This window comes from Stegodyphus dumicola, chromosome 10, assembly GCF_044657685.1.
Source record: "Stegodyphus dumicola isolate Sdum_Otavi_A_Nest chromosome 10, ASM4465768v1".
NCBI lineage: Eukaryota > Metazoa > Arthropoda > Arachnida > Araneae > Eresidae > Stegodyphus > Stegodyphus dumicola.
In genome coordinates this window covers 90,625,630-90,647,638 of record NC_140777.1, presented here as the reverse complement: position 1 = coordinate 90,647,638, position 22,009 = coordinate 90,625,630, and the positions used below count along the sequence as shown (strand labels likewise).

The 22,009-nt window shown below is 31.5% G+C and overlaps 1 protein-coding gene across 8 annotated transcripts in view; it reads right to left on the bottom strand.

The window, feature by feature from the left end:
- Positions 1–696: 696 nt before the first annotated feature.
- LOC118197969 (FGGY carbohydrate kinase domain-containing protein) overlaps positions 697–22,009 on the bottom strand; it is a 78,092-nt gene continuing 56,779 nt past the window's right edge. For 3 of the 8 annotated variants that reach the window (XM_035369550.2, XM_035369545.2, XM_035369579.2), the window contains 3 exons: positions 20,431–20,551; positions 6,744–6,900; positions 697–2,385 (listed from right to left, as the gene is read on the bottom strand). In XM_035369550.2, the coding sequence (XP_035225441.1) occupies positions 2,298–2,385; positions 6,744–6,900; positions 20,431–20,551 (366 nt within the window). In that variant the 3' untranslated portion in view covers positions 697–2,297. Of the gene's footprint in view, positions 2,386–6,743; positions 6,901–20,430; positions 20,552–22,009 lie in introns of those variants that run through there. The other 5 variants (XM_035369555.2, XM_035369571.2, XM_035369563.2 and 2 more) reach the window with 5 other exon arrangements.

Here is a 22,009-nt window from a genome sequence, read left to right as displayed (position 1 = left end):
TGGGGTAAATTTCTTGAATATTTCATATTTTAACCTAGTTGATAATAAACAAGATATTCAACCTATTATGTCTTTTCATTTACTTCATTTTTATCACCATTGTACATGTTACATGCACAATGCACATACTTTGATACTAAGTCAAAAATTATAAAATTTTCTCCTATCTTGCTGGAAAACTTTTCAAATTTTGAACAAACTTTCTGAATAGTTCATATGTCTGCTGAAGGATTTATAAAAGAAAAAAATGCATCTTTGTAACACGAAACAAATGCTTAGAACTGTAACGCACACACTTATATTTTATCAGATGCAAATGCTATAATATTTTGCTGTTAAAAAGAGCCATAACATTTATATACTATCAAATACTTACACAAAATTTATTAAATAAAACAATTTATGAGTGTAATGCAGTTCCTTTTTTGCTTCAGCTTGAAGAAATACTTAAGCGTTGCTTTGTGTAATATAATAATATCTTAAAAATTAAACACAAAAAACTACAATTTTATGCAAGTAGTAATGAAAAGTGATAACACATGCTTTAGGTGATAACTGTTACATAATATGATAAAAATGATTTTACATGATCAGTTTGTAATACATAAACTGTTTTCAAAAATAACTGTAAAATATTTAAAGGAAACTATTCTCTGATAAACAAGTTTATTGTTATAAAAAATATTACAGAAACTATTCTCTGATAAACAAGTTTATTGTTATAAAAAATATTACAATCTTCAAAATGAAATAATTTTTTCAAATGGTCATAAAATGTAAAATCTTTTAGCTCATTTTATATTAATATTTATGTCAACCTTTATATAAAATCAGCAAAAACATGTATTTATATCAATTACTTAAATAAAAATTATCCAGCTACTAATGAAAATGTTTCAGTAACAAGATGTTTGCAAAATTATACAAAAGCTATTTAAATTACAACAGTTTAAATGAATTCAATCACATATGGATTTAATGAATCACCAAATGCCATATATAAAGTTTATTAACCTGGACGGCATTAAAATAGGCAAATGCATTCTTTAAACATAAAAATCATATCCTATTTTGGTATGAAAATTTCAGTGAATGAATTTGTTGCTTTAGAACTAAGTACAATAATAAAATTTTTTAAAAAATATTTTAAATAATAATTTTAGGAAAGAAATTTGATATTAATGTCTGGGTCACTACCAAATTTTTGGAAGCATTAAACAATCCAAGTTTTAATTCAAAGCCACTTATAATTTTGAAAAAAAAAAAAAAAAAAAAAAAAGCTTTCATTCAACATTAGCCTTTCTTCATATTGCAATAGACCCATTGCTTGCTTTATTATCATGACACTACCTTGAAAATCAGTGAATTAACAGTGATATATATATATATATAACTTGTAGTCATAAAATTAGGCAAAGCAACAACCTTCTGTTTGGCATATATTTTAATAAAGACTCTGTTGACAAACTTTTAACAAAGATTTTTTTTCTCCTGATGATTAAGGACCTGCACCTTCTGCCCTCAAAATCAATTGAATCTTTGTTAAAACATATGCTAAATAGAAAATTGTTGCTTTGCCTAATTTTATGCTTTACTTTTGTGTGTTTCTCTCCTCCCTTGATAACTTATAGATTTCTATGTGATAGGTAGTTAACATCTGATTGAAAATATTTTGAAAATTTATAAACATCATATAAAAATATTCATTAAATAAAAATTCTTTGTTAAGAGTTCTGTTCAGAAAAGTTCAAAAATTATATAATAAATAAAACTGTTAAATCCAAATTTAATTATATTTAATCTGTATTAAATACTAAATTTATTGAATACTAAAATCTGTATTCTGTATTGAATACCTATGAGTCTTCCATGTTCATTAAAATTTCTCTTTATAGTTGTAGAAAAATACTTATGCATCTTTTAAAGAGTTTATCATCTTAAATTCACTTAGTTCGAAAACAAGTTTTTCTAATACTTGCGCAATAGCTGCAAAGTAAGATAATAATAATTTATTTACTAAAGAAATATTCTTTATATTATATATATATATATATATATATATATGCCTTATATTACTTCTCAAACTGTATTAAGTTTGCTTTCTGTAGTTCCAAGAAAAAATAATTAAAAAAATTAACCTCATAAAATTTTTGTGTCCTCCCCTTTCAATTTTCAGATTTGGACTATATGAAAAGGATTAATTAAATCCATATATTGAAAACTGAGCATCTATCAACTTCCTAAAATGTCTCAGAAGTTTCATAATAATTTTAGTACAAATTTACTAGACAAGTCACTCATCCAGATTGCTTATTCATAATTATACTAACTTTTTCTTGGCATTTCAGTAACTTCAAAAAAACTTGATACTTTTTTTCATGATATCTGAAAAATGGGGAAAAAAGTAGCATTCTAACACATTTGGTGAAAATTTGTTAAAGAGGGAAAAGATACAAGAAAGGATGCAATAAGTTAATTCAAATTAATGCAAATAATGACTTGAATAATTCATTGCAAATTAAGAATGCCAGAAGCCATAGAAATCAATAATTAGCAACAGGAACTAATATAATGTAAGTAAACCTGTACTTTTCAGTTAACTTTTGAACTCAAAATATCTAATTGTGAACTATTCAGTATATGCTAAGCTTGAGTTATGTAACTGTAAACTAATTTTCATTTTTGAGCTTGAGATACATAATTCTCTTCCATTTCTCAATGTCTTTATCAAATGCAATAAATTTAGTTTTGCATAATTGTGTTACTACAAATCCTGTCATTCTGCTAAACAAAAGTTGCCTTCATTATTTTCCATGCGTTTGCTTTTTCAAATCAACTCTTGATCAGAAAGTCAACAAGTTGTAATAAATAAAGGTTTCTTATCCCATATTGCTGACTAACTGATTAAAAAAGTTTCACGTTTCACTTCATGACAAAAAAAAAAAAAAAACTTCTGACCGATCATAAAAGCTTGATAGTTATTATATAGTTATTAAATAAATTAAATTTTCCTATATATATATATATATTTTTTTTTTACTAAGAAAGTCTGCTGCTTAATTATATTACAGATAAATGTCTGGACATTTCACTTTCATGATTTTGCAACACAGAAAAAAAAATAAAAAAAATTTCCATTGTTTAACATTGCTTATAAAACCATACTTTCTGCAGCCAAAAAAACTTTAATTGTTGAACTTGATTTTCTGGAGGTTCTTCACACCTATAAAAATCTGTCTGTTCTAGTTGATAATCCAGATTCTAACACATATTTCCATTAGCCTTTAAAAATCTTGATTCTTGTTTTTCATTTATTTATTCATCAAGAGACATTGTAAGAAACTTATTGCCTATCATTTCACCAGAAAAAAGTTAAAATACTGTTAAAGACATTACATAGCTGTTTTTTCCCCTTCTCATATTCATATTCATAGCAGAAGAAAAATGTCCTGTTTGACATTCAAAATTATAGCACTGCAAATTTATTTACATAATGTCAATTCTAGTACCAATTGTTGGTTACTTTATCATTTAATTCATCTAAAACTTTTTTGTAACATTAAGAATGCTCGTCATGAAGTGACTGTGTGATATTAAACTAGAAATCTGTTTTTTACATATACAGCTATGCATTAAGTAATATACATATAATAAAGAATTATTTTTGTTTTATAAAGCATTATAAAATATGAAAATCTACATAATTTTTTAACATGTTCAAATAAAAAATATAATGCATTATTATTTGTTTGCCCTGTGAAGAAACTGCTTTTCCTATTTGAAGATACTGTTCACAGTCATTTTGTTATGCTATGCATTTGAAATAGCAGTGGCTGAAAGATTATAATTGAATTTACAACAATGACAGATCAATGCAATGTTAGTGAAGAGCATCTACTGTTTCATCAAAATAACTATCATAAAATTAGATTATTAAATTTTGAAGTCTAAAGAAAACCACAAGATTGAATGAGTGAACCACAAAGCCCCGTTCACAAGAGCAGATTCGACCGGTAGCGAAAACCGGTTCTTCTAACGTGTCCCGTTCACATGGGACAAGCATTAACTGCCTCGCCGAATTGGAGGTAGAACTTGGTTGAATGTTCCTTACCTCTTGGGAGCAGGGCAAATGGGGAGATTTCCCGTAGTATACTGCGCGGTTCACTTAATTTTAGTTACTGCTCGCTGGACTGTCAGCGAAACAATCGCGCTGATAGATGTCTGGGAATGTGATAGCATCTCCCCAAAAATTAGATAGAACTGTACAAGATACGGAAATTATAGACAAATACAAACAAGGTTATCTGATGCTAGGTATTCCAGAAATATCGTTCAAATTAAAACTAAAGTTAAGACAAGTGCATATCGGCTTCAACGCGAAAAGGGACTCGGTACCTTTTGAATGATTTTTAAAAAAAAATTTAAGCATTTTCATCTACGTTTTATGAATATTATTAAATAGTTTTGAGAGACAAAATAATTTTAAGCCGAAAAAAGGTCTTTGCTAGTATTTTTTTTAATTTAAATTTTTGATGAAAAATTTTACAATTAAAATGTCTTTCTTCTCCTACAATTTTCAATGTTAACCCCAGTTTTTTTATTGTATTTATTAGAGTCTTTTTAACCCCTTAACTGCCGCAGGCATATATATACGCCTTGCTCAGCCGATGCGTTAACTGCCCCAGATGCGCAGCCGATGCGTTAACTTTGCAAATAATTTTAGGTGTAGCAGTGCAAAGCTAATGATAGCAGTTTGGAAGGACGTATATATACGCCTGGGGCAGTTAACGCATCGGCTGAGCAAGGCGTATATATACGCCTGCGGCAGTTAAGGGGTTAATAACTTCAAGAAATGATTTTGCAATTAATGAATTAGTTTCTGAGGAAAAAAAATACATTTTTATTTAAAATCTTTAAAACAAATATGATGTCAGTCACATTTTCATTTCAAATAATTTTTTCCTTTCAGTATTTTGCAAAACCCACCGTTGTTTCTACAAAGTATATAATTTTATATAAGCAGTAAAAATAATAAAAAATTTAGTCCATACCTGTATATGTTTTAGGACTTTAAGTAAAAGGATTTATTGAAAAAAGTGCAAAAGGTTTCTCAGTTTGCATTTGCAGTTTAAAGAACTGTCTAAATAGACATTTTATCATTTCAAATCTCTAAAATATTATTACTGAATTTCAATACACACATATGTATATAAATCAAACCTAGTGCTATTTATTCAATTGGTAAATATAAATATAAATTACAAACCTTTTTTTAAAACCTTATGTAGCCAGAAAAATTGCAAAAACTCATAAAACGCAAGCAGAATTTTTCTTTACCTGCTTTTGTTTTGTAAAACACGTTCAAAAAAATTTTAATACATTAATTAATTATGATATTGTTGCGTGCATACGGGTTTGTAATAGATTGATAATAGTTCGTAAATGATTGTCATTGCACTCAAATCCGATGATAGCTTAATTTAATTTATTGTATCAACATAAACACTTCAAAGTTCTGGAATTTTCCACAGAAATACTCGTACAAGTGTTTAGAATATCACTAAGTATAATCAGTAGTTATGCTTCAATCTAATAAGAACATTAAACACAACAGAATGCAAAACGCATCTTAAGAGAAAGTTAACTCAGAAATATCTCCTATCTCACGCTGAACTAACAAATAGTAACAATAACAACTTATATAGCATAAATAATGTCATAAAAAATAGTGTGGTATAATGAGATTATTACTTTAAAACCGATGTTTCGAACTGATGCCCAAGAAGAACCAATATTTCCCATTCTGCTTTATTGCATATGTTTCAAAAAAGTATAAAAATCATCCAATTAATTTCCTTTATCATTTTTTTTAAATGCGAAAAGTTTGTTTTATAAGCTGTGAAAATGTCGGAAGTTTGTAACTGATATATTTTTAGATATGAAATTTTAAAATTAATGGGCGTCAAAAAGTCTAAAAATATGAACGATTTTCAAAAATTCTCCCAAAATATTTTTTAAAAAAATTACGCTAAAAATTTTATTCAATTTTTTTTTCTTCCACAGTGTGTTATGGTGCAAACTATAATATTCTGAGATTCTCAGTTTATTTGTTAATATTTTCAAAAAAGTCATTTCAACTTTAAATTTGAAAAAAATCTAATCCTCTAAAAATCAAAAGCGTGACACCACATCCACAAGCAGTGTGTGTACAAAGTTTGAGTTCTATATCTTATCGAGAAGCAGTTTAAAAATCCATTACCATCTTTTAACCATAGCGACAAGCACCAAGAGTGAACTAAATAACAACTTATAAAATAATAATAATAATTAAAAAGCATATATTTTGCAGGAACCATTACGAAAGTTCAGGTACCAGTTGCAAAAGTACAGATTACAAAATTAACAACAGTAAACCACGTTAAAAATGTGTAAACAGTATTAGAAATCTGCCAATTCGGAGACGTGATTATTCACAGAGGCTTTAGGTGTAAAGGGGAAGGAAGACGGTGGTCTTCTGAACGGGTCCTAAAGATGAAACTCTTTCATGTCTCCTTTTCTCCCCTTGCTAACGGCAGCTGTGCGAAGGAGCGTTGCATGTGAACGGGGCTCAAGTGAATATTATTTAACAGAAAATAGTTTCATTGAACTTATTTAATTCAACACTTTGATTTGTCAGAATGTTATCATGATTGAAAACACAGTTTTTATGAATTTATAAACATGCAATTTTTGTTTCTACTTACTCTTTATGATAAAGACTAGGTTCAATGACAACACCATCTCCACACATGGATGACATTGCAGTTACAACTGATGGATAATAATTAGCAGCACTTGCTGCTAGAATAGCAGATCCAACTAATACTGGTTCTGAGTTATGTGGAATTATAACAGGCAAACCTAATAAATATATATAAATTACACATGCAAATCCCAAAATCTTCCGTTAAAATATTTGCAGCATTATTTTTGATCGATTGAAAAAGTTATCGATTATATGATTATTTCATACCGAACCCACAATATCCCCTAACTGTTTTGAGCAGTGAATGTGACTGCACGACTTTACTCCGCAGTAGAAAAGAAACGGAACCTAAAACTCCACTACAGATTTATAGAGAAAATGTTTTTCCAAACCTAAGAGTTGCACTTCAAACACTACTTACTATTTCATTATCAAATGCTATGAACGTTCATTCAGCAAATTAAAATAAATTTTCACATAATAACAATCAACGATGGGACAAGATGCCATAAGTCATCAAGCATTTTTAAGTGTGGAAAGAGAAAAGTTTGAAAGGATCAACTTTGATGAAGTAAATGATAAATTTGCTTCAATCCAAGGTAAGAAAAATGTATACATAGTAATTAATTGTATTCATGTATTATATTATTATTAATAAAAATAAGTGTCCGACCAAGTCGAGGTGCACGTTATCGAAGCGAGATGTGTGTGTGTGTGTGTATTTAATTATGGCAAAGCACACTAGGGCTATCTGCCTAAGAGGAGGGATGCCTTCGTGGAGGACTTTCTAAGGGAAACTGGCTCGTATACACGTTACACATGGGGAAAACCATGAAAACGCCCATGCAGCCAGCCCGTTCGCGGGATTCGAACCGCGGACCGAACTACCAGTGTTCAGCAACTTTACCGCTCGGCCGCTGGTGGGCCTACGAAGCGAGATGAGGGCAAATTAAAATTTTTAAGTTGGCTGGTAGTGTGTCTGACAATTTTAGATCTTTGGCACTCCAAGCACGAACATGTCCAGTTGGCTATGTCCTTTTGCATGCTAGGCCATACGAAATATTGCTGTCTCAGTTTCCTCGAAGCCTTGATGCCAGGATGTGACAGACGATGTAACTGACTAAAAATGGCATGTCGAAACCCTGAAGAAACATAAGGTCGAAATCTTGAATCCTGAACATCACAATAAAATGATTTTCCAGGTGACAGCTGCATAGGCTGTCACCTGGAAAATCACTTTATTGTGATGTTCAAGTTGAGATTGGTAGAAGATTTGCTTTTCAAGAGGGTTTGTAGTTCTGAATCCCGGTGTTGTTCATCCACAAGGGCAGCAAAGTTTATTGGCGAAGGAACGGCTAGTTCTTCAATACGAGACAAGGTGTCTGCTACAAAATTCTGCGAACCTTCAATATAACGGATATCTGTTGAAAATTGCCCTATGAAGTCTAGGTGTCTCATTTGACGAGGAGAAGCTTTATCCAAACGCTGTTGAAAAGCATAGGTTAAGGGTTTGTGATCTGTGAAGATCATGAAAACGCTATAGCATCTGTCGAAAATATTTGACAGCTTCATAAATTCCTAATAATTCGTGATCGTAAGTGGTGTATCTGGTTTGCACTGGTGAGAGTTTTTTAGAAAAATATGAAAGTCAGGGGTGTTTGTGGGACTCCAAAAAATCCCCTGAAACTTTTACGGACTTACTACTGACATTTTGGAGTTTTGAGAAGGGGGGGAGAGAAATGAAAAATTACAATTATGAAGTATTGAATGACCTAATTATAAAAGTTCAATGAATTACTTTTTTTGCAAAATTAATAACCATAAATTTTCAAACATATAAACTACTACATTTTATGTAAATATTTTAAATTACCTGAACTAATTCTTTAAAAAAAATTATCTAATTTCTGCTGCTTTTTGTTATTTTCTGATGTTTGTGGGCTTGTCTTTCTTTTGTGGTGAACTTCATAATTGCAGGAAGGTTGACTTTTATTTTCCTCATTTACAGTTGAAGAAATTTCCTTGAGAACTGCACATGCAGAGGTAGAAGCAGTTTGCTTTTCTGCTAATGTAGAAGGTTTTTCAGAGACTTTTATAGGTGACTCATCTGAAATACATGTTTTTAAGTCCTCTTGATATGTTTTCCAACTTCTGTTCATATTCAGTAAGAGATCTTTGTGAATTGGATCAGTCATTGGATTTTTTGAGCCATATTTTTCACATGAGGTTTCTTTAGAAGCCATTAAATCATATTTACTAGTCTGCACTGCATCTAGGGAATCAATCTTAAGAGAGGTTCTATAGTCAGTGGACAAGTGTATCCATTAAGTTGAATGCACTTTCCACTAATGGGCTATGGAAGCAGCTAAGGCAGGCTTTGACCAATTTAGCCAATGTAGGATACTTATAATCATTTGTGAAATCATCTTTTAAATTGAAAACTTTAGACCAATATTTATCAATTGTACACTTGACTTGATGTTAGTTTGGTACATTTATATTTACCGTATTGGCAACACCAAGTTCTCTTTTCTCTGTATGCGAGCTATGGATGCCGATGTAATGTTGTGCACGTGTTGTTAAGTTTCAATAAAAAAATGTGAAAAGATACATTTCTTATTTTTCGACTTGCTTCTTCATATGATATCGATTTATTTAACATGGTAGCAGTTCTCGTGGTTTGTGAATATGAATGAAGATTTTAGTAGTTATAATTTGCTTTAAAAGTTACCGGTACTAGCGTAAAAATGGCATGTACAAGAAGCAGCGATATCGGCATACCACTATTTGATGGTTCGGACTATTTTAATTGGAAAGTGCGTATGATGAAATTTCTTCAATTTAAAAAGTGTAAAGATGTGGTTCAGCAAAAAGTTAGTGAAAACAATGACGTGAAAAAATGGGAAGAAAAGAATATACAAGCTACAAATTACATTTACGGCGCCATAACAAATAAGCAATTGGAATACATTCACAAGTGTGAGACTGCATTTGATATAATTACGAAATTTGATGCAATGTATTTAAAAACTTCAACATCTCTACAAATTGTTTGTAGAAATAACTTAGAATGTGTGAAACTGAAAAATTATCCTGATGTAAATATATTTTTCGATGATTTTGAGAAGTATGTGAACGAACTGAAACATGCCGGCGCCACCGTGACGGAACAAGAAAAATTGAACTATATGCTAAGAGCATTACCTTCAAATTACAGTCACATTGGTGACTTAATAGATGTATTACCAGAGAAGAACAGAACAGTCGATTACCTAAAGAGCAAAATCAAATCAAAATTACTTGAAGAGAAAAATGATTATGAAGATTGTGCACCAGCAGAAAAATCAAATGCGTTCAAAATTGAAACAAGCAAATCGGGCAAAATCAAATGCGTTCAAAATTGAAACAAGCAAATCGGGCCCACAAGGGAATGTCTGTTATAACTGTGGAAAACCTGGTCACATTAAAAAGAATTGTTGGCATGTCCATCAAAGGAACTATCGTTGTAATGGCTCCACTAATTATCGTGGTCGAAGTTCTTCAAACAATCGAGGATGTAGTCGTGCTTTTAGTGGACATCGTGAACGTGGAACATACTCTAACCAGAGAATAAACACTCATCAAGGCAATAGTTTTCACACCACTGTTATTATTAAAAGTAACATGACAAGTTCCAGTGCAAATATTGTGACAAATAAAAATGAAATCAATTGGTTACTGGATAGCGGATGCACAGACCACATTATAAACAGTGATGAATATTTCAAAGAGCAAGTCACTTTGAAGGATCCTATTCAAGTGAAAGTCGGTGATGGAAGGATTTTGACAGCTACAAAGGTTGGCAATATAATAGTTTCTTTTCCTGTATATAACTCTGAATCTATCATAACATTGAAGAATGTATTTTATGTAAAAGAAATGAAAACAAATTTATTAAGTTATTCAAAGATTACTGATAATCATAAAATAGTTTCAAAAGAAAAGTTTTCTAAAATATATGATGTCAATGGTTCATTAGTAGCAGTAGCAAAGAAAGAAGAATTATATAAAGTAAAGAGTTATGTTAAAAATAGTAAAATATTTGCAAATTTGACCAACAATAAGTTAACGTTAAAAGAAAAATTGCACCGTTCATTTGGACATGTAAATTTTAAATATCTGGATATTATGTGCAAAGATCAGCTATTAGAAGGAATCCCTAAAGAAATAGAAACCGAATATATGAAGTGTGCCATATGTATTGAAAATAAAATGCACAACTTACCATTCAAGAATAATAGAAGAAAAGCAGAAGATATTCTGGAGATTATACATACAGATGTAAATGGACCTCACAGAACAATTGGATGTAATGGTGAGAAATACTTTGTGAGTTTTATTGATGATTATAGCAAGTTGGCAAAAATTTATTGTATCAAATCTAAGGATCAAGTCTCTGATTGCTTAATTAAATATGTAAATGAAATTCAAAATTTAACAGGGAAGACTATCAAAGAACTAAGATGTGATAATGGTAGTGAATATATGAATAGCAAGATATACAAATTTGCAAGAGAAAAAGGTTTCAAGATAAAGTCATGCCCACCATATGTACACGAATTAAATGGTACTGCTGAGCGTTACAACAGAACTATAATGGATATGGCAAGATGTCTTTTAGCCGAAGCAAAAGTTGACAGATGTTACTGGCCTGAAGTAATTAAAGCTGCTGCTTATTTGAAAAACAGGACATTAACAAATACTATTGTAAAGAAGACACCATATGAAATATTTTTCAATAGGAAACCATCTGCTAATGAATTGAAATTATATGGAAGTAGAGTGTATGTAAGAATACCAGAAGAAAAGAGAAAGTCTAAGTGGGATAAAAAGGCTGAATTTGGAATTTTACTTAGGTATACAGAAGTTGGATATAGAGTTTTGATGAATAACAGAATAATAGTTGCTAGGCATGTTGATATTATTGAAGAAGACGTAATGTGTGTAGGTTGTGATGATGAAGATGAGATACAAATAAGAAGAATATGATGAGATACAAATAAGATGATGATACAAATAAGAAGAATGAACCTCAAGAAGTGTCATGTGAATCGAGTAATGATAACTCCAAGGACAGTCTGACAAATGAAGATGAAACAAAAAGTGGAATGAGACCAAGAAGGCAACTGAAACCACCAGTTCGATTTCATGAAGAATTCGGGTACTACTGTGTTAGTGCAAATTTTTGTGATGCTACAGTTCCAGGTAACTTTGAGGAGGCGACAACATGCAGTGAGGCTGGATATTGGAAAGAGGCAATGGACAGTGAAATGAACAGTCTTGTTAAAAATAACACTTGGACACTAGTGACTAAACCAGAGGATAAAGCAATTCTAGATGTGAAGTGGGTATTCAAAAGAAAACCAGGTAATGTTTTTAAAGCTAGATTAGTGGTTCGAGGTTTTCAGCAAAAAGATAGTATTGAGGACACTTACTCCCCTGTCATCAAGATGCAAACCTTAAAATTGTTACTTTCATATTCCTGTCAGTATAATTTAAATATTCATCAAATGGATGTTGAGACTGCCTTTTTAAATGGTTATGTTGTATCTGAGGTTTATGTTAAACAGCCACAAGGCTATAATGATAATTCGAATAGAGTGTATAAATTAAAGAAAGCACTATATGGTTTGAAAGAAAGCCCTCGTGCTTGGTATGAGTGCTTTAACGAGTATATTGAGAGTCTAAGATTTCGTAGAAGTAAATATGATTATTGTCTTTATGTAAAATCTGAAAATGATGTATTTGTATATATTCTTTTATTTGTTGATGATTTGTTGATATGTTGCAGAGATACTCGGGTAATTAATGATATTAAGGAACAACTTCATAAAAAATTTAAAATGAAGGATTTAAATAAAGTAAAAAGCTATATTGGAATTGATATTGAATATGATAATGAGGAAAAAAATATCTTAACACTAAGTCAGGAAAATTATATTGAATCTTTAGCTAAACTGTATGGTATTAAAAATTCAAAGCTTTATGATACACCAATGGAGACTAATCTTAAACTAAGCCAATCTAATTTAAATCAAAATGTCAAATATAGAAATCTAATAGGAGCACTCTTGTATATTAGTCATGGTACTAGACCAGACATATCTTTCAGCGTAAATTATTTAAGTAGATTTCAAAATTGTTATGATGAGACACATTTCAAATATGCTTTGAGAGTTTTAAAGTATTTGTACTTAACAAAACATCTAAAATTAACCTATAGTAAAAATCTTAAAACTGATATTATGAATTGGTTTGATGATGCTGATTGGGCAGGTGATATTGTTGACAGAAAGTCAACTACTGGGTTTGTTATTGAATTATTTGGTAATCCAATTTACTGGAAATCCAAAAAGCAAAATTGTGTGACAAAATCTTCGACTTTTGCCGAATATATTGCTCTATCTGAGGCTGTGACAGAAATTGATTTCTTGAAAAATGTTGTGAATGATATTTTTGCTGATATAACTCACCCCATTAAAATTTATGAAGATAATTCAGGAGCTTTCGCCATTGCTAATTATGGGAACTTCACTAAAAATTCAAAACACATAGAAGTTCAATATCATTATGTTCACGAAAATGTCCAAAATGGAATAATTGAAATTGTAAAGACTGATTCAGAATCAAATATTGCAGATATCTTTACTAAGTCTTTAGGAAAGATTAAATTTATGAAATTTAGAGAAGGTTTGAAATTGAAATAAATTTTGTATACTGTTTATTTAAGTGATGTTTATTTAAATATATTTTCTTGAAATGAAATAGATTTTGTTAATGTCCTTATGTAAACTAAATTGTGTTTAACTTTGATTTTAACATTTAAGTTAATGAAAGAAACTTTTTTTAAAAATAATTTGTGTTAAGTGTTGAATGTTATTGTTTATATCTATGCTTAATTGTAAATGGTAAAAATGAAAAGATTGCTTATATCTATGTTTGTTTGTAATTAGTAAATATAAATGTAAGGAGGCGTGTTAGTTTGGTACATTTATATTTACCGTATTGGCAACACCAAGTTCTCTTTTCTCTGTATGCGAGCTATGGATGCCGATGTAATGTTGTGCACGTGTTGTTAAGTTTCAATAAAAAAATATGAAAAGATACGTTTCTTATTTTTCGACTTGCTTCTTCATATGATATCGATTTATTTAACACTCGATTTCCACTTTCATCAGATGTGTAGAGCATTTCTTTGGTGATATCAATATCACTCTGGTATAACCTTATTTCAGCTTCTACTTTTGACTTTTCATTATCACTAAAAATATGGGACATAAAAGATGATAATTTTTCAAAAGCTAATATTGTACTGGTTTTACCTCTTAGCTCTGGACCTAATGCTGTAAAACTAATTAGATATGAATTTTTAAGGGGTAATTTCTGTTTCATATGCTGTGCTGTATTAGTATAAGCTTTCATCAGAGAAATTTGGAATTCTTTTGCTATTGGATGATTTTTTTGATAATTTCTTCAGGAAAGTGGAAGCTTCTGCACCAGTAAATATTACTTTGCTAGGTAGATGGAATTCTGGATTTGTGACATCAACCTTTAATAAATCATTATAAGATGTGCACTCCATATTTTCTGGCTTCATAAAAAAAGAGAAAAATTTTGCCATCAACTTATAAATACTGGAATGTATTAAATGAAGCACTGGTTTTTTTGTTTCAAATAATTTAATATATGTGTTGAACTCTGGTAATACTGCTGAATATAATGCTATATGCAATAAAGTTTTGTTTTGCATAACAAATAACCCATTTAGTATTCTTTTTTTCCGAGCTAAAGCATCCTTTGTGAGCTGTTGGGAATGCAAGCAAGAATACACCCCTTCAACAATTTTTTTCTGAGCTGCAGAAATATTTCTTTTATTGTATACAGTTTCAACATAAGAAAAATCATCCCCTTTATCAGTTTTATCCAAGTAGTGAAAATAAAATGCAATAAGAGCATCCCACAGATCTTTGATTCTTTCTAAAACACATAAAATGTACACCCACCTATGGTCTGATCTCTTCAAGGGCTTAAGTTTTTTAATGGCAAGGAATTCACAGATTTTGAAAAAATTTTCTCTTTTACTGCAGCTTTTCATATCAAAATAGATGTCATCAAACAAATCTTCTATGTATCTATCAAAACATGAAGCAAATTTTTTTGCACAGTTATTAGCTGTGTGACATGTGTCACCATCAATATCTAATAAGTGGGGTGCTTTGTTTGATCGTAGTCTGGTTTCAACACCCTTTTTTTTTCCACGCATGGTGTTACATGAGTCCATTAATACACTAATTAAGTTTGCCCATGGAATATTATTATCTTCAATAGTATTGACAACTGCTTTAAAAACAGCTTCTGAATTGCAAGATTCTATCTTTAGAGATGCAAAATGATGAACTACAACTTCATTTTGATTGTTGTCATAAAACTGCACCAATATTGCTAGTATACTTTCTTGAGCATTGCTAGTACTTTATCCAAATTAAGAGAAAAGAGTCTCCTTTAAAGTTTTAATGATATTTTCCTTAATAGTTTTTGCGAGCCCATATTTCATCTTATAACATGCAGTAGTCCTGGACATTTCCAACGAATTTAGTGCCGTCTGATTGCGGCTCAACTGTTTGCAGAGTTCAATTAAATTGGGAGCTACATTTAAAGAAAGAGAATTCTAGGCGATAAACGAAGTTATTAATACCTCTTGGCGTGCTTTTCTTCTCACTATATCCAATGGCCGAGCATCAGTAAGTCATCAGTATTTTTTGAATTAGCATAATTACTTAAAGTCATTGAATATCTAATGCACTTTGAATATTTTATGTGCATCACAGTTTTAGAATGATTTGTGAAAGCCTTGAATCCTTCCCCACCATACTTCAGCAGTGAGTTACAAAAAACACAATATGCTTGCCAGCAACATTTATTTTCTTGCACCATGTGCCGATGGTATTCCCATTACCATCTCTCCGTTCAATCCAATTCCACCTAAATGCATTCCGGACACCTTCTTCTAATTGTATAATATCACTATTTATATTGAGAAATTTCATAGTGAAATTCTCTTGCGTACATAAATAAAAAAATATTTCAATAAACGAAACGAAAAATTTACACGTGCATCAATAAATGAAACGAAAACTTTACACAGCGGAGAAAAAAAAGTTGAGAAGCGATCAATGACAAATAGCTAATACGGCGAAAAATCCCCCTTCTCTACTTATTGGCGCCACACCAGGAGAGATAAGACCTTTGAACCCAGAGTCACGTGATCGCACATCTGGTCGAACGAAGTCTCTCCCTTTTTTTTCTGCTGCGCCTACTTGCCGAAAAGAATCCAGAAGAGAATGTCTGAGAACCGGGGGAATGAGTCATAACTCGCAAAAAGGAAAGAACAAAAAAGAAGTTTTTTCCCCCTTTTCACGCATTATCACTGCCTTTGGAGAAAGAAAGGAAACGTTTTCACCACACACACTGACCTTGCGTTTTCTGCTTTCAAAGCAAACAAAATTACCCAGATCAAAATAAATAATTCATTATTATTTTTATTTCCTTTTGAACGAATCAAAGTTCAAAATCCCCGGAGCACAAACACCCCTGGAAAGTGGTCTCCATAATTCTTGATTTTTCTGTTGTAAAACTGCTCCTGTACCTATTGTTGATGCGTCAACGTGTAGAGACATTAGGTTATTTTTTGGAAGCAGAAGAGATGAAAAATATGCAACGCCTTCACCAGGAATCAAACCGTGCACCTCTGGAGTACCAGCCCAATGTGCAGAACAACTACACCACGAAAACACACTAGAAAAGCAGGAGAAATACCTTATATACTCCCCTTTTTAAAGGGCGACTGGGGTTTTGAGGGGATCCAATCGCCAAATCCTGGGTGTGGAGAATCCTCATCCAACACCCCTTTTAGTTTGGGTGCCACTGTAGAGACATTAGGATATTTGGAAGCAAGAGAGATTGAAAAATTAGCATCCGCCTTCGCCAGGAATCGAACCGCAGACCTCTGGAGTACCGGCCCAGAGTGCAGAACCACTACACCACGAAGCCACGCAAGTGGGAGAAATACGTTATAAATGTAGAGTGATAATGGTTTCGATGTGCAAGGATACTGCAAATTTGTTGCCAAAATTAAATCATTTTTGCATTTTTGGAACACTTCGTAAGATTCTGTGGTCTAGGTTATAACACGTTTATCGTTTTTCTTGATTCCAAACAAAAGAAGTATTTAGAGGTGTTTGTATGGTTGCTGCATGAAGTAAGAAACATTGACAAAAATTGAGTATAGCAAGAAATCTTCTTAAGTCCTTCACTGTAGATGGTTCGAACATATCGTGGATAGCGGTGACTCTATCTGGAAGGGGTCGAACGCCATCAGCAGAAATTTCATGACCAAGAAAGGATCTCTTGGTTGGCCAAAAATGCATTTGGAAGGATTAATACTGACACTGTACCTTTGAAAATGTAAAAAAACTGTTCTCAAATGTGATTAGTCTTCTTGCTCTGAAGAGGAGGTGATGAAGATGTCATTAAAATAAGGAACACAAAAGTCGAGGCCGTTTAACACCTGATTCATGAAGCGTTGGAACTCTAAAACTTATATACAGTCTTGAATGTGCGGCACTGTGTAATGATTAGGAATTGTAGCTGCATTTAACCAGCAATAATCGCCACTTACCATTCCGTTTCTGAACTAGATGGAGCGGACTGGCCCATGAACTTTTTGAAGGACGGCAAATTCTCTGTTCTATCATGTATTGAAATTCCTCTTTGGCGGCTTTAAGCTTGTCTGTTTTTATAAAAAGTAAGCTTGAACTTTCGATTATGTCGAAAAGAGTTTCCGGTTCTGGAGCTGCCAAAGGATCTACAAAGCGAAAGCATGTTTCGATGTCCATCAAACAAAAAGTAGAATTGCTGCAAAAAATGGATAAATACACATACTTTGTTTCTCTAACCATTCCAAAATCTGTTTATTAATTTCACGCTGCTCTGTGGGGGGGGGGACGTCACGGCGCGGGGCGCAATGAACTAGAAGTTGATCTGTCAGTATCTTTATCTTCAGGGCAGAGGTTTTTATTTTATTCAGCTTATAATTTCTTACTAAATGTAGTGTTTCATCTGGGTTTACTCCGTCTTTGATAAGATTTAAATCAAATTCCTCGTCATTATAAATATCACGAATACACATCAAATAGTTCTCTGGTTGCAATTTTCTAATTTTGACTATGCGTAATGTATGCTTTGTGCATGCACGCGTTGAAAGAAATGTTTAATAAAGTAAACAAATAAATATTAAGCTTTTTTTTGTAAATTTTGATACCCTTTAGATCCTAATTGTTTTTTATTTCATAAATTACAGTTTCATATTTTTAATTGTATAATTTTTGCATGCCATCTTACCAGATTTAAATTGATAATCTACAATCTGGAAAAACCCCTATTCCAGAATTGCCGAAGTCTCGATGAGTCCAGATTAAAGACTTTGTACCGCATATAGCAACATACCAAAGTTCATTTAAAACAGACACTTTTTGACGGTCACAATTCATTAATGCACACTGCTAATAATACATCAGACACATTTTCATGGCCAGTGTGATGTCTGAACATAAACTCTGTTGGGTAGGACTCCATGTGATGATGAACCATACCCTTGTTTTTTTGTTTTTTTTCCCTAACATGGACTAAGATGGAAAATTGAAAATAGAAAGCATATTAAATATTTTGCAATGAAAAACAAGAAATTTTCACTAGCTGAAAAAACATAAATTATATGCACATGTACAGATTGGTAACCATTTGTTTCTTGACGAGAATGAAACATGCCAATTCCATGTCTCATTGAGACAACTATAGCGCAGAAGTGCCGAAAGGAGTTTTGCTTATACAGTCAAAAGTCGTTAATCCGGACTCGTCGGGACTTCGATTCCGGATTATCGATTTTTCCGGATTATAGATCATCAGTTTAAATCTGGTAAGATGGCATGCAGAAATTCTAAAATTAAAAATATGAAACCGTAATTTATGAAATAAAGAACAATTATGATCTAAAGGGTATCAAAATTTGCAAAAAGAAAAAGCTTAATATTTATTTGTTTACTTTATTAAACATTTCTTTCAATGTAAGTTGTTTAAGCTTTGCTTCGTTTCATGTGATAATACTTTCTCTTTAATTCTATTAAACAAACATAATTTCTTGTTCAGTTACAAAGTTCCGCTGTTCAAGTCCTATAATTGCTGTGTCAAGAACACCGACTAATTTGTCAATCGAAATTTTTTCGTTTTCAATAACCTCTGTTACTTTTCTTCACTATCGGAAGCGAATTATAATAACGAGAAACTTGTTTTAAATCATATCAAAGACGGAGCATATCGAGATGAAATACTACATTTGGTAAGGAATTATAAGCCAAATAAAATAAAAACATCTGCGCTGAAGATAAGGATAGTGCTGACAAATCAACTTCCAATTCATTACGCGCCCGCCGCTGCGTTCCCCCCGCCGAGCAGCGTGAAATTGATAAACAGATTTCGGATTTCAAAACATACTTTCGCTTTAGATCCTTTACATATTAACAAATATATATCGGAAATTCTATTTGATATAATCGAAAGTTTAAGCTTACTTTTATAAAATTGCTCTTACAGTCTGCAAAAAATAATAAGCCATATCCAATTCGAAAATTAAGGAACAACGCAATCATCAACATTAACTGAAATAGATAATTAGATAATTTTAGCTTATACGTCTATTATACATAAAACGCGCACGCGAAAACGTATTCTGCACTTGCGCACACTCATATGCGCAGTCGTAAAAGGTCTTACGCGCACGCGTAAACGTCTATGCGCATGTGTTAGCGCGGCGCATGCGCAGAAAGTTTTTAGTTTTGAGGTCCGGATTATAGATCATTCCGAATTATGGGTGTCCGAATTATCGACTTTTGACTGTATAATTATAAGGTTAAACTGCTGCATGTTTCAATTGACAATGGTTAAATAGCATAAATATTTATCACTCACCAAAATTACCAATTTCACAAAAATATCATTAAAAGCAAAATAAAGAAAACTCCTTAATGTTGTCAAACCATCTGGCTGAAAGCCATGTCATGTATTTTGGCTTTGGTCACATCAGCTGGTGATACTAGAAGCTGGTGATACTTAACCATAATATATGCATTCAAATCAAACACTGACATTTGAAGGTAAATTTATGTAGACCAATTTCAGATACTGCATTAAAAAGTCTGTGTATAAAAAATTATAAATCACATGATATCAGCTTTTTAAGCAAATCATATTTTATGAAAAGCACACTGAAATGTAAAAAATGCTGTCAATAATTGTTTTAACAGGTTTGTTGTAATTTGTAAAGAAATAATTAATCCTAAAACTTTGTGGATATGTATGTGTACATCAATTGATTTCAAATAATAATATTTTTTTTTCAAGGTAATGGTATCTTAATATGTGTATACCTGTATAATGAAGAATCATATTTGATATACAAAACTATTCAGCTGTCTATACCCTGACACTATGGTGCTTTCCAACTGTTTTAGGTATGCCTCCCCCAATTTGGTTTATAAGTTACATAAAGTAAATTGTGTCAATATGCAAAGATAATGCTTTGTTATTCATACCTGTTATATCAGCATGCATTTGAACATAGAAAGGATTCTTTGCTAAACCACCACAAACGAGCAAACATTTGATAGAATGTCCTGTATTTTCTAATGAGGTAATGATATGTTTTGTGCTATACTAAAACAGATATAATGAATTGTAAAAGCAATTACAACTAATTTAAACAGATAGGAAATATAAAAAATACACAACATTTCAAAAATATATCACTTCAAAATATTTTATGATTATTTTTACTAGATTAGATTAGTAAATGAAATTTTAATTAAGTTTGAAATAATATTTATTTAAAATTATGCACAGTTATATACGACAACCTTAAATTAGCTTCCAAAGGCAATCAGACACGGAGTATGTCCCTTTTTTTTACTACAAAAAAGTTTTGCTTCTGATGATTAGGGACATATGTCAGCCCCCCCCAAAAAAAAATAATTTACAAGCAGAGATCAATTTAACATTTGATAACAGAAGTTGCTAACATTTGTACCTAGAGGAAAAGGATCTCTGTCTGATCGCCTTCAAAATCTGTACTAATTAAAGTTCTTTTTAGCCTAATTTAAAATTTTACATTGGTATATTTATCATCTGAGAAATACTTATTTGTTTACTCAATTAATAAATACTTATTTTGGAACTATTCTTATATGCGCCCTCAGGTCGCCAAATTTCTCGCCAACCACGGTGCGATATTACTATTTAAATTTTTTATTTATATGTCGAACTTTAAGCCTAAAATGTCTCCAAAAACCACGCTTTAAATACACAATTTAAGCTAAAAATCTGAAACAAAAACAAAAAATTTAGATAGCAAAAAAGTAAAGTTTCTAACCAAAAATATTTCACAAGAACCCATATACACAGCAATATGTTTTGACTCTATGAACTACACACACCTTGCTTTAATAAATTAATATAGCAACAATAAATTTCAAAGAATACCATGTACACAGCATTCTGTTTAAACTTAAAAAAACATCTACGAATTGCATAATCTAGGTATTGCGCACAAAATCAACCAAATAAACTAAAATAAATTACAAACAATTCAAATAACAACAGAAATTCATAGTAAAAAAACAATGAACATAACACTCTACAAAATAAAAACAATAAAATAAAATGCACTTACCATAATGTGTGTAAAATATGTGAATAAAATTTCACCAGTCACACAAAGTCTGTGAACAACTCACATGACATCTGTGATAACCAATATGTGAATAAAATTTCACCAGTCACACAACGTCTGTGAACAAAAGTGCCACGATTTTGCTATATCACATGTCTTTCTGTGATTCAAAATTTTGAAAGTAACGATAAAAACTTTCTCCAAAATTAACTTACTGCACGAAAACCACAATCCAAATCTTAAACTCCGCTGACAGCCACATACTATACCAGCAACCATTTGACTGCAAACCCACACAAGTCTATCAGAAAGACCATTCTTTGTCCGAGTTCTCATACCAGCTCCGCATTTCGGACATGCAAAACTCTGTTTTAAAAGTTCTGACTCTACAGAAATTCCAAAAATGCACTTTTATTCGCATAAACACGCCTGTGAACAAAAGACTC